Raw genomic sequence first — 12,413 nt, 5'->3', positions numbered from 1 at the left:
CTTGTAACCGCGTGCTAAATTAATTTCCATTTATTATATTATTACTACTCTTATAGGTTAATTATATGTTTAACTTAAGGAATATTATTACCACAATTAATCGTTTTTATTACAGGAAAACTGACAACAAATACTGTTATTATAAACTATCCTTTACTTATAACATACATGTTTAGAGCTCAATTAAAAATTTTAATAGACTTTATAATGAATGAATATTAAATTATAAAAACATGTTTTCAACAAATAAATGCATCGATGTGTAATCTAAAATATTGTTTTAATAATAAAATCATCAGAATCTAGGAAATACTAGTTTTAAGGAATGATTTAAACTGTATTGTAACAATTTCAAGGCAAAACTTGCAAAAGCTATTTCTATCGTTGGAGATGCGCCTACAAATTGGTCTAAATATAATTATAGACTCACTCCCCACGTGGTACAATCATATAGTCTAAGTGTTCGCGTATTGCCGCAAATGTTGATTTTATAACATTGTAGTGATGAATGAAAAAAACTAAACATTTATAATTCAAATTGTTTACGATCGTTATTAGTTTCTTTGTTCCGCGAAATTAAATAATCGCCATAATACTGTCAATTTCTCGATGTAAGCAGATAATTGTTATCAATTAGCTTACTCTTTACTTACAATGTTACATTAAATTATACTTGCTACGCTACATTTTTTTTTAATCGTCGCGTTTAACTGTACTAACACGTAATTAAATGCGAGGACGTTAGAACAAAACCTTCGTATGTTTAAAATTATAAAAGGTACATGTCCATTGGCCCGCGCCGGACCAAAATGTAAGGCCGCAACGGATTTTGGTTTGCTTTTTATTATTTTATAAACTGCGCATAGCATCAAGACATGATGATTGATGATAAAAACTTGGAAAACCTATAAAGTAATAGTAGATTAATACAAGCTTCTAATTAAGAGTATGATGTTACATAAAATAGGATAAAAGTAACTCACCTATGCACACAGTAGTTCATAACGACGAACCAGCGCGCGGATGAGGTGTACTCAGTGAAGGAGAACCAGGTGTATAGCAGGACGGTGATGTGGTGGTACCAGTGCAAGAAGATGAGCGGCTTCTTACGTAACACGATCAGCACTGTATCACCCAGCTCCGGCACTTTCGACAGCACGAACATCGTCGTCCAGAAACCAGACACCTTGTCCTGCTCGATGAAGCTGCAATGGATAAAATAAAATAATTATTTCTTAATGTTCGAATCTCTTGTCGAAGTCGTTATGTAGGAAAGGCGGAGGACGGCATTGGGGAAGGTGTATGTTCAGCGATGGACAGAGAAAGGCTGATGATGATGTTTCGAATCCCTACTCTACCAATTTATAGTTATTCGTATTAGCAATCGTCTAAAAATATAAATCCAATGTCAGTTTTTAGGGGGAGTATATAAAATAAATTTGATAAAAATAGAGATAGGAAAAGACTTTCTTTATCCACCAGACGAACGATCACCTTTTACAAATTGAATGTTACTGATATTAATTTTAAATGTTTTTTTGTCCCGTGTTTAGAACTTGTACAGAATGCCAATCGAATTATAAAGATTTAACTTTTCTATACATAACGCGTGTTATCTAAGTCATAAACGTGCAAAACCTACACGATCGGCGTTTGCGTGTCATATTATACTATTTATGTTGAATAGTGTACTTTACAATTTGTATAATGCTATAATAGTGAGCAAGGGAAAAGAAACGATACAAACAGATGTAAAGTACACGAAGTAACCGACCTTGATATATCGAGAAAAATTTAAGTGGAAGTTTACTACGAAGCAGTTATTTAATAAACTCATTAATAGTTGTCAGCGATAAAATTATCATTTTTGAATACTTCGATAATGAGGAAATATTTATAATTAATTAGTACACGATATTACAAGCATATTTCCGCTTAGTACATGAGGTACATGAATGTTAGCACGAAGTTAAAATCACAGATAATATTCATCTATAATAATCAAACCAAAATAAGTAAAATGGCATTAAAACTCTTCCGTATTATCCCTTGTTTTAAAAAAAAGTTAAAGTAAACATATTAAATATCCATATGGCAAGGAAAAAACTAAATTGTCACTTGTATAGCGCTTGATAATACAAAAACAAGGAGGAAGTTTAAATATACGCTCATTATTCGAGACGAGAACTTTCCGACTAAAAATGCTTAAAAAAACAAACGAACTTTTATTAAACTTTTCCTTTGAAACAGCCCGAAGTTTATATGAAAATTTCGGTTACGTCTGTTTAGATAAAAGATGGTAATAGCCAAATGCCTTGTAATGGAATAATTAGGAATTGTCTTACATAATGCTCTTAATATATAAATGTATATAATATACTATATAATATATAAATTGTTTGTGATTAGTATTATGTGACCTCAACAAAACCCATCTTTTTTAATACAGCATAAAAAACCAAAACTTATTATGGAAACCAGTATTTTCATAGTATTAACACGGAACTAACAGTTCAGTTTACTATCTTCTTTAAAGCTTAGATATGTGACTATAAATTAAATAAGTTATTTGCGGGAACTCAAAAACTACTAAACTGATTTTGAAAACTTTCTCATACCTACGAAGTAATATCACCAAGACCGACCAATCACTAAAATATGATTTAGTCTGGATGAATTTTGTTACCATTTATCATCGAACATGCCATCCTTATCTGTGCAATGTCGAAAGTTTATAAATTGTTTTGGCTATTGAGAATCTAAACATAAGACAATCTAATAGTTTTATTAAAAAAAAAGATAGAAATTTTGCAACGTTCAAGTGATGAATCATAAACATGATACAAGATCAGGCACCATATAGGGCCAGTTAGAATAACCAATTCGATCTGCTTGAATTTAGATCTTTAAGTCAATATCTCACGAGGCTAGTATCATAATATTATTTGTATTACTTGGCGGAACAAATTGTCTTTATGGTCGATGAGCGTATAATAAGAATGATTTTATCGTTAAAGTTTATTTCACAGTTTTTATACGACTTATATAACTTGAATAAAAGAGAAGTAAATAAGTATGGTTCATATCAGAAATTGCTGCGATTTGACAAATTACCAACAGTATATTATAATATAAGCATTAACATCCAAAAGACAAATACAGTTTGCGTGATTATCTGACTAATACAGACACGCAAACAACATTAGTTTTTTACTACGAAATGTTTTGTACTGAAGGCATTTTAAAATGTCATTGAAAAGCCTCTTAAAGAAGATACCCTAATTTGCTTATATGTCTCGTCTCAAGCCATTGCTATCTTCTTTCATGGCATGGCATGGCATAGTCGCACCAGTGGAAATGGTTTTTTTTTTGTTTATAGAAATAACAATTCGGAAATTTTATACTATTATACAAATACAATAAATAAATTAGTAACCTAAAAAAAATTCTTCCGTACCCAAATTACGGCTACGGAGTACGGACATCCATTAGTAATATATTTTTATAAACTAACAGTTCCTATTTAAAAATCCCTTACTATTTTTAGACATTATTAGTTAGAATCCTTTGGCGCGAATTGCGCGCTTTTGTTGCAAAGTCAAGTGTCAGAATGATTAGTGAGGGGACGTAAACGTCGACATTTTAGTAAGGCTAGTGTTGTGCCAGTACACCGGTTCTTCCACGTGTAATTAATAGCTTTAATACAGAAAACGTCACAACCTGTCATTTAAATCAATATAAGTTTTCCATACGTAAATCAATATTTATTTCAAATACCGGTTTGAAAACGTAATAGGCATAACGAGATTTGAACTAGTCTATTATAATTTAAACAAGTTGTATTTGCGTTAACTTTGTATAAACAATGACAAGAGGCTAGTTTTATAGCTTCGGCAGCGAATTAGCATAAAAATATAAGACATCTGGTCAAATTTTAAAAAAGATATATAAAGCCAAAGGCATAATTTTATTTGTGAGTTCTTTTGATACAAGAATGATGTATAAAATGACGTCAACTTTTAAAATTAGACATTTTCGTTAGGTTTTGTTATAAGTCTTTCTCTGTCACGTTTTGTTTTTAAAGACGGTTACCCCAACATCGGCTTTTAGTATCATCATTGTACAAACGTACAAACTTGTCAGTTACATATATTTGCATGAGATATGACGTTTTATGTTCGAAGGCTAAAATTACGTGAACGATTCCCCGGCGACCGAGTGACCGAGCAAAGTTAGAAAGCGTATTGCGCAACTTGGAAAATCTGCGCGAGCGCGGAATGCCAAAGCGAAAGCGAGTTTAATTGAGGCGACGAAATATCGATATGTCGAGGTTTTGATGCATAAGGGACACTATTTCTGGATATCATATGTCTGTATTATCCTTGAAAAAATTAGATAACACCAACAATAAAACAATTGTTTAATTTATTTCGATCGAGAATTATAATAATCATGAATGATTCTTATTATCACGTAATTGTATAGAAAAATCTATTAACTCTGCCTACCTCAACTTATCTTTTCTTACATACTTAAAAACTGAGGAATTTGTAATCTTAAGATATCAGGAAGACTATTAAAATGTATTAATTTAGATAAACAACATGAAGTTTGTCAGTTTCCTCCATCATCTGCATAGCTAGTTTGTTGAGTTGAGGAAGTTGTGTGGGTTTGTATGTTAGTGGTACACGTTTATGTTATGTAAAAGTTGTAGCATTGAGAGCAAAAGTTATCAACATTACGCATTATTTCCGGATAACAGGTGTACGATCTTATCCAATCTACATATAAAACATCATAGGTCCCCAATCATTCTCCTTCAAAAAAAAAACAACAATATATTTTAAAAGGAGATTCTTCGGTAAAATGGTTCATTTAAAAGCTACAGTTAACTTTGGTTAACATATAGATAAAGATCAATCCAAAAATGCAAAAATAAATACTCAAAACGAAGTACATAATCTATCACAGCCTCACTAGCAACAACTAGGCGTGACTAACGAGTGACAAGACGTTACGTAAGTAAGCATATGTAGAAAAAATAAGAGAAAACTGGATGCTGTTTGCCCCAGTTGTCAGTTCACGTACAACTGTTTCCGAAATGTAACTGTGGGGTTTCATTGACTAACCAATCATTGCATTTTATTTTGATTACATCAGTATATATATGGGGGGAATCTTTTATCTTAATTCCATGTTCACATTATCATGTACTGTTACAAACTACACAAAAATTACACTTAGATAAAATGTTATTTGCATTGCCGAAATAATAATGACTAAATTTTGATGGAATGTCGAAGAAGTTAGGTTTTAATCGATCTGGTTTATTTTCAGAAAATTAATATTTGCTTAAAATACTATTGGGTCACCAAAATTTTAAGCATATAGAAAAATTATACATAATATTACAATAAAGTTAGAATTCAATATGTAAGCATTGAAATTCCATTAAAGTCAGTTGTAAATGGTGGCCAACGTTATATTAAAATTTTAGTAAAGGTAATAAAAATAAATTGGGGTCGAATGGGTCCAAAGCCCTCCTCCTTACAAAGCTAAATTAAATTAGTTAACCGCTATTGGTTTTTAATACCAACAAACAATACAACATAGGAAAATGAAAAGAAAAAAACAAAAAAAATGATTGCAGTGGTTACATATTTATCAAAAGACCACGTTTGATTCGTAAAATGTGTTTTAATTTTCTAAATCGTTATTGAAATTGGTTGACGTATACATTATTATACCAAGAATCAAAGTGGTAGTATTAAAAGCTATTTAAGGCTGCCTTACTATACTTACCTTCTTCAAACAAGGAAAATAATATAATGATACAGCAAATGACATCTGTCGTATGATTTATTAGACTGGGTTTGCGGTGACATTGCCATATGCCTTTATTATGTGATGTGCCTCAATGCCGTGTAGTGATTTTCTTATGTATTGCGTTATATGTGAAGCGTTAGAATCTTATACATTTTTGCCATTGTTTGGTTGTTGGTAGATATCATCAGCTCACTATACGTCCCCATCAAGGCTCGGAGTCTACCCTAAGTTAAAGGTGACAAGGCCATAGTCAACCACGCTGGCCCAGTGCGGGTTAGTTGCCTTCATAAACATCTTTGTATTTTTACGCAGATGTGTGCAGGTTGCATTATGATGTTTTCCTTCACCGCAAGAACGTCAAATTAATATACATATGTAAATCGAAAATCAAAAAACACATTGGTACATGGCGGGATTCGAACCCAGTACCTGCAGATTATAAGTCTAGTACTTTAACCCCTGACGCACCGACGCTCGAGTAGACATAATACTTTTACATGTTAAAATATTAGGAAGTTGCGATACAGAAGTTACGCAATCATTCAGTATTACCTAACATTTGAACTTGGCCGTGGGCTATCACTGGTCACGAATTGATCGCGAATGTTTGTCACTGGTCCAACATGTCAAGTGCAATATACTGTGATATTGCAAACTGGTACCAGACATTTTAAATATGAAATACATTTAATTTTGTAATTTGTTACTACATTTTAATTATATTTATATCAAAAATGCTACAGATTATTCATATAGACAATATCACAACTCACGCGTTTAACCCAGAAGGATAAGCAAAGATACACTGTTTGTTTGATTGTCACTTCCACATTCATACATCTACGCATACATGCTCGTGTCTGTTGTTGTTTTTTCGATTCCATAGCTGTAAAACCACTCACCCTTAAAAAGGACCGATGTGTGCCGTCACAGGATAATCATACGTATTAGTCGTTCTTATTTAGTTTGTAACTAAGATAAAATTCGAATGTTCAACAATTTTTTATTATAATCGGCCAACAATGAAAGAGTGGTCGCACTTGACCTTATAGCATTTAATTAACATTGTACTAAGTTCAGGTCAACAATCGGCTGAGGCAATGATCGCTCAGACCTTCGTTACTTGTTTTACGTTATGAGGTCGACTAAATACACATTGTAACTAAACACAACAAGAAAACACGCTATATTTCACGTTTTACTTATAAAATTAAATGAGACTTAGTTTAACTTACGTTGTGACCCAAAGATGCTAATTATGCTGTTTTTCAGCCGTTACTATTTTTAATTTTATATACATTTGACGTATCCAAAGATAACAATGTACATATTTTTTTTAACCACTAATGTCAAAAGTTAGACACAACAATTGTTTAAAAAAAATAACAGCTAACCAAATATTGCTTTTACAAAAATAATCATAAACTAAAGGTTATTTTTTGTTATTAAACAAAATCAGTAATTTCACATTAATACTTCTATTATTATACACCTTTAAAAAGTTTTTTTTTTTTTAAATTAAAAAATAAACACAAGAACATTTTAGTATCAGCATACGAAAGTACTGGACCGAAGTGATTTGGTTGTGTAAATAACATACTAATTTGACGTAGTCCTACTAATATTATAAATGCGAATGTATGTTTGTGAGAAGGTATTGTTGGTAGGTGTTTTAAATCCGCACGTACGGAGCAGCGGACGACAACTAGTACTTCACAAATAAGTAAGGTTTATATTAAAAATGAGAAATTCTTTATAAACTACGCGATTCGCTAGCTAATACCGACTACAAAAACTGTCCTGTGTATTGTGGACACAAATTGCGACCAACTTAGCGACAATTTATTGAATAAACATATTTTTAAATTTTACTTGTAAAAGTTCCGTGCGAAATTTTCACTCCACGCTATTTTTCTGTGAATCAAAAACGTTATATTAAGATTTACGTAAATCCAAATTACAGACAATATATAATTGATAAATATAACCGTAGATTTCTACTACCGATAAACTTATACAAAAATATAGTCTCAAGTCTTAATTTTTTGATAAAAACAGACATTAAAATATTGTTCTACCAGTTGTTTTAACAGTGGATATGCACGATTAATTTAACTAAAATTATATTATATGACCTTATAAAAGGCCATAAAAATGATATGGATTAAGTTTTTTACTTCCATCATTTTTTCAACATTACACAGTTTCAAAGTTTTCGTTTTCTATCAGATAATTGTATTTGGCTCGTAGCCCAGTGCGCCATCTCCCTTTCCCCCATCCTACCCCTATCCCCGCTATCGATCCCACCCATTCAGTCAGTTCATTCAAGAACTGCTTCAGTATACTGGATTAGATAACTTTTGGCACGTGATTTCCACATTATGTCTTAAGCCGATTTCGATTAAATGAATAGTTACTTACTTATATACTTTAGTTCTAGTCATTGGATGTATTTTGTGATAAAAATTTCACAGTTTTTTTAATTAAAATGAAAAAAAAAACAGCCAGCTCGTCTTCAGAAATTTCATACTTCTTAATCATTAAAAAGTAAACACAAGATTGACCTTGAAAAATGTGAGTAATTAAATTAATGCTTTTATTAAATAATTTTTCATATAGATATTGTGTTCCACTGGGATTCAGTCTATAGCGTTACAACTGTAGGCTTACGTAACCAAATACACGGAGGGTTAAAAAATAAGTTACGTCATCAAAACAACTGGTGAAAGAAAAACAAACCTTTTCTGACGTTTCAATGTAACTAAATACGTGTAAAAAAGTTTAGTATTACACAGAAAAAAATGAAGTATTATGTAAATGAGTAAAATACAACGTCGTAATTGTATGTTTTCTTGATATTTTATCATGCATTTAACACTTGTAAATTAATTATTATTTTTACATTATTATTAGCGTGTCGACAAGAATTTATTATATATGTAAAAGTTGATTATACATACAACATTTTTACAATGGAACATAATTAAATATTTTTAAAAACTTTTATCAACCTTCTTTTTTTTTAAAGAATTAACACAGAACGTATAAATTGGACAACAGTAATTGGGCCGAATGAGAAGGTAACGTGGTAGCAGTGAATGATGAATGAGTGTAAGTGTACGAATAAAGGGCGTACCAATATAGCCTTTTATATCCATATTATGACATTTGGTAATTGCATTGCGCCTTTATTGAAATTAAAGTAAGATTATATATTAAAAAATAGAAATATGCAGTACAATTCTAGAGCATAGCTGTCACCTTTCTGTGCTTCAACTAACCGTGACCACTTGTATTGACATAAGTAATCTGTTTTTACAAGTTGAATGTGCGATATGTCAATACAGCCGAAACTTACAGTCACATTTTTTAACACAATACAAGCTTCTAAACCAGCCACACACCTTCGGTTTTAAATAGTGTTTTTTTTTAAGTAATGTGTAATTAAAAGTAAAGATGTGTAACCAGCATTATATAGAGAAAAATTTGTAAAATAATAAATCAAATAAAACCTAACATTTTATTTACACAATATTGTAATGTGAAGAGTAGCGATATCAGCAAGTTCGCACATCATGTTTATTGATGGATCGAAGTGACGCATGTTCGTGAAATGTAAATATCTAATAATGATGCTGGCCTATTGTACACAAGGCGGACATATACACGTAACTGATGACTGTGCGTAAAGAAAAAAACATTTGAATGTATACGTGAACAGCGTCATTTAATTAGTATTGTCACACTATTTTGTTACTATATTTTGCCTTAAAATTAACAAATTATTAAGCATACAAACTTAATAATAAATTCATAGAACTCGTTTGTTATTAGTATAACCACAGTAAACTGGATCAGTTCTACATATATATGCTGACTAACTAATATGATAATTATGAGATAAACATGTGTAGAGTTAATATTTGACATTCGATATGACAGTTGAGATTTTGTTCAAGTTAGGCTACCATACATGGACCGCTAGCATACCCCAAAAGGTAGGTAAAATGTTTTTAGCGATCATGGTCCTCGCATTTTATTAAAAAAAAAACAGTTGTAATAATATGTCTTTACAGGTTTTTTGGCAATAAAAATGGTGCGCCATAAGAAAAAATTATGAGATGAAAGTGAAGATATTAATGAAATATAAAATATATCGTACAGTGTGTCTCCGGCCTAAGATTTATCGATGTATATATTAACAAGTAAAAGAACGATTAATTCAAGTTGAAGGCAACATCAACAATATCGCTACTTACGCAACGATATCACGTTACATACGACATAAAATCGCGCTAGTTTATACACGACATGTATGCCTGATAAACATAAACGTTTATTTTTTACAAAAAAAAGCCTCATAAATTATTTTATAATTAGCTGTTGCTCGCGACTTTGTCTGCGTGGAATTAATAACAAATCTTAATTAATAATTAATAATTAATCTTAATTAAGCCTAAGTGTTATTCAAGACTATGTTCTACATCTATACCAAATTTCAGCGATATGCATACAGCTGTTCCGGACATACCTTCAAACAAATATCCATCCAAACATTCACATTAATAATATTAGTAAGATATAAAGGGCTCAACTAATCATTGTTTAGTGCCATCATTAATTTTAAATGACACTTAGATTTATAATACAACGTTATTTCAATACCTTTATGAAATTTATTTCTTAAATTAAAAAAGGTTAAGGTAATGTCAAGTGGAAACCTTGATTGCCTTTGTCGTAATAAAATAAAAATCTTGCACGATTGTTCAAACATCTACAGTCAGTATATAACTTTCGTATTTTCGTGAAACTGCTTTTGAAAACAGGATTCCATTCCGCGAACCTACCTTGACGACTGAGCTATCGGTTCCTTTAAATCGGTCATTTACCTCTCAGTATACTTGTCACTTACAGATATTCTTCGTCAACTTGTCCTTCATTCAATTATTTTTTTTACATACTTCATTTAAATTAAAGGAATTTCAATCGGACATTAAATTAATTGGAAGTGAGAGATAAATTAGGCTTTAACTTAAAATAACTGCGAATTATGTAGCTTATTCTTATGAACGATTATTTTAACTATAATCTTTCTCCAAAAGTATAGATTTTATCTCCGTATTACAAAGAACTGTTTAAATTACCTGTAGATCACTATCCGTGCTTACATAACTATTAAAATACACGGATAAATAACACGTAAATAACTTTAACAAACCAAATAGATGATTATGTATACATAAGAATATTCCACAGATGATTATGTATTTATTCTATGTACTATGATTTGTTCGAGGCCACCTCTTTTTATAGAATATTGATCGCAACGATGTAATCGTCCAAAAAGGTAATGCACAAAAAAACGTCCCAAGGTTAAATTGAAATTTATACGAATCTTTATAGAAAATGGTCAACATATATTTTTTTAAACATTCTAAGGAGATTATAATTACATTTAGTAAGGTAAGCTTTAAACTAAAACCATTAAGCGGGTCACAAATAACACAAAATAGCCTTGCCTTTTTGACCCGAGACACTACGTAGCACAATATTTCAATGTTCGTTTACAGATTTTTTTTCATGTTTTTTTGTCTGTCTAGAGCTATCTACTTAAATAGAAAAACAACAATGAGTGAAAAAAAAATTGCATCTAATGTAAAGTTAGTATGAAATGGTATTATTACAACAATTGTGCTGAACTTCCCATACCTTTATATTGCCAATTGTGGTAATAATCCCATTTCTTAGGACATTTTTGGTAAAAACCAACGAAAGTAAAAAACAAATATTTTGCATTTGTATCGAATGTGAATGATTGTGGCACCTGCACTTCATTCGTCTAGGCATCGCATGAACTTTCGCCCGACGATGCGCGCATAATAACCGTCAACACACGCGCGGTTCGGACGCGACTCGCATACCAATACGTGATGTTCCACGATCATGTCTAATAGCACATCACTGCTATTTTGACGAACGTGACGATTTCAATATATATATTGAATTATCGTAATTGTAAAGATATCAATTATAAATTTCATAGTAAACAAGTGTCCTGAAAGTACTTGTATCAGATTTAGGACAACGTGTAAAAGATTAGGACTTTGTTAGACATGCAGTCCTGGATTTCAACATTTTCGGGCTCCTATTGAATAACTTAACAGAAAAGACAAAGATGTGGTAAGATTATTTTAAACTTAGCATATAATCATTATCCAAAATTATCTGGCTTAACACACTACGACTACTAAATAGAAATGATATTGCGCAAGTTACATTTAGAAAGCGTAACAATTTTTATTATTCTTACATAAATTACATAATTTTATTGTTTTCGTTATATATAGTAATTACAAAATGACTCTTACTTCGGCCATATGCCAACAACATCCTAGATATGAAACTATTTGAAAATACACATATATTTAAAGTTACAAAAATTTTTTTTTCTTTGAATTAAGTATTTTTTGTTTGGCACGCAAAGCCTAAGCTTGTTTGTACACGCGCAACAAAACGACAGATTTTTTTATTCAATACTACGATCACTTTTTATAAAGTAAGGTCACTTTTAAAACATGCATATTCTA

At 31.1% G+C, this 12,413-nt stretch overlaps 1 protein-coding gene across 1 annotated transcript in view; it reads right to left on the bottom strand.

Moving 5' to 3' along the window:
• Positions 1-12,413, bottom strand: part of Baldspot (elongation of very long chain fatty acids protein baldspot) — a 30,960-nt gene that overhangs the window by 3,438 nt on the left and 15,109 nt on the right. Inside the window, exon 3 of the mRNA XM_013322412.1 lies at positions 984-1,205. Coding sequence (XP_013177866.1) covers positions 984-1,205 — 222 coding nt within the window. The remainder of the gene's footprint in view (positions 1-983; positions 1,206-12,413) is intronic.

Source organism: Papilio xuthus, unplaced genomic scaffold (genome assembly GCF_000836235.2).
Source record: "Papilio xuthus unplaced genomic scaffold, Pxut_1.1 DF825928.1, whole genome shotgun sequence".
Taxonomy (NCBI): Eukaryota; Metazoa; Arthropoda; class Insecta; order Lepidoptera; family Papilionidae; genus Papilio; species Papilio xuthus.
This window is presented reverse-complemented; position numbering and strand designations above follow the sequence as displayed.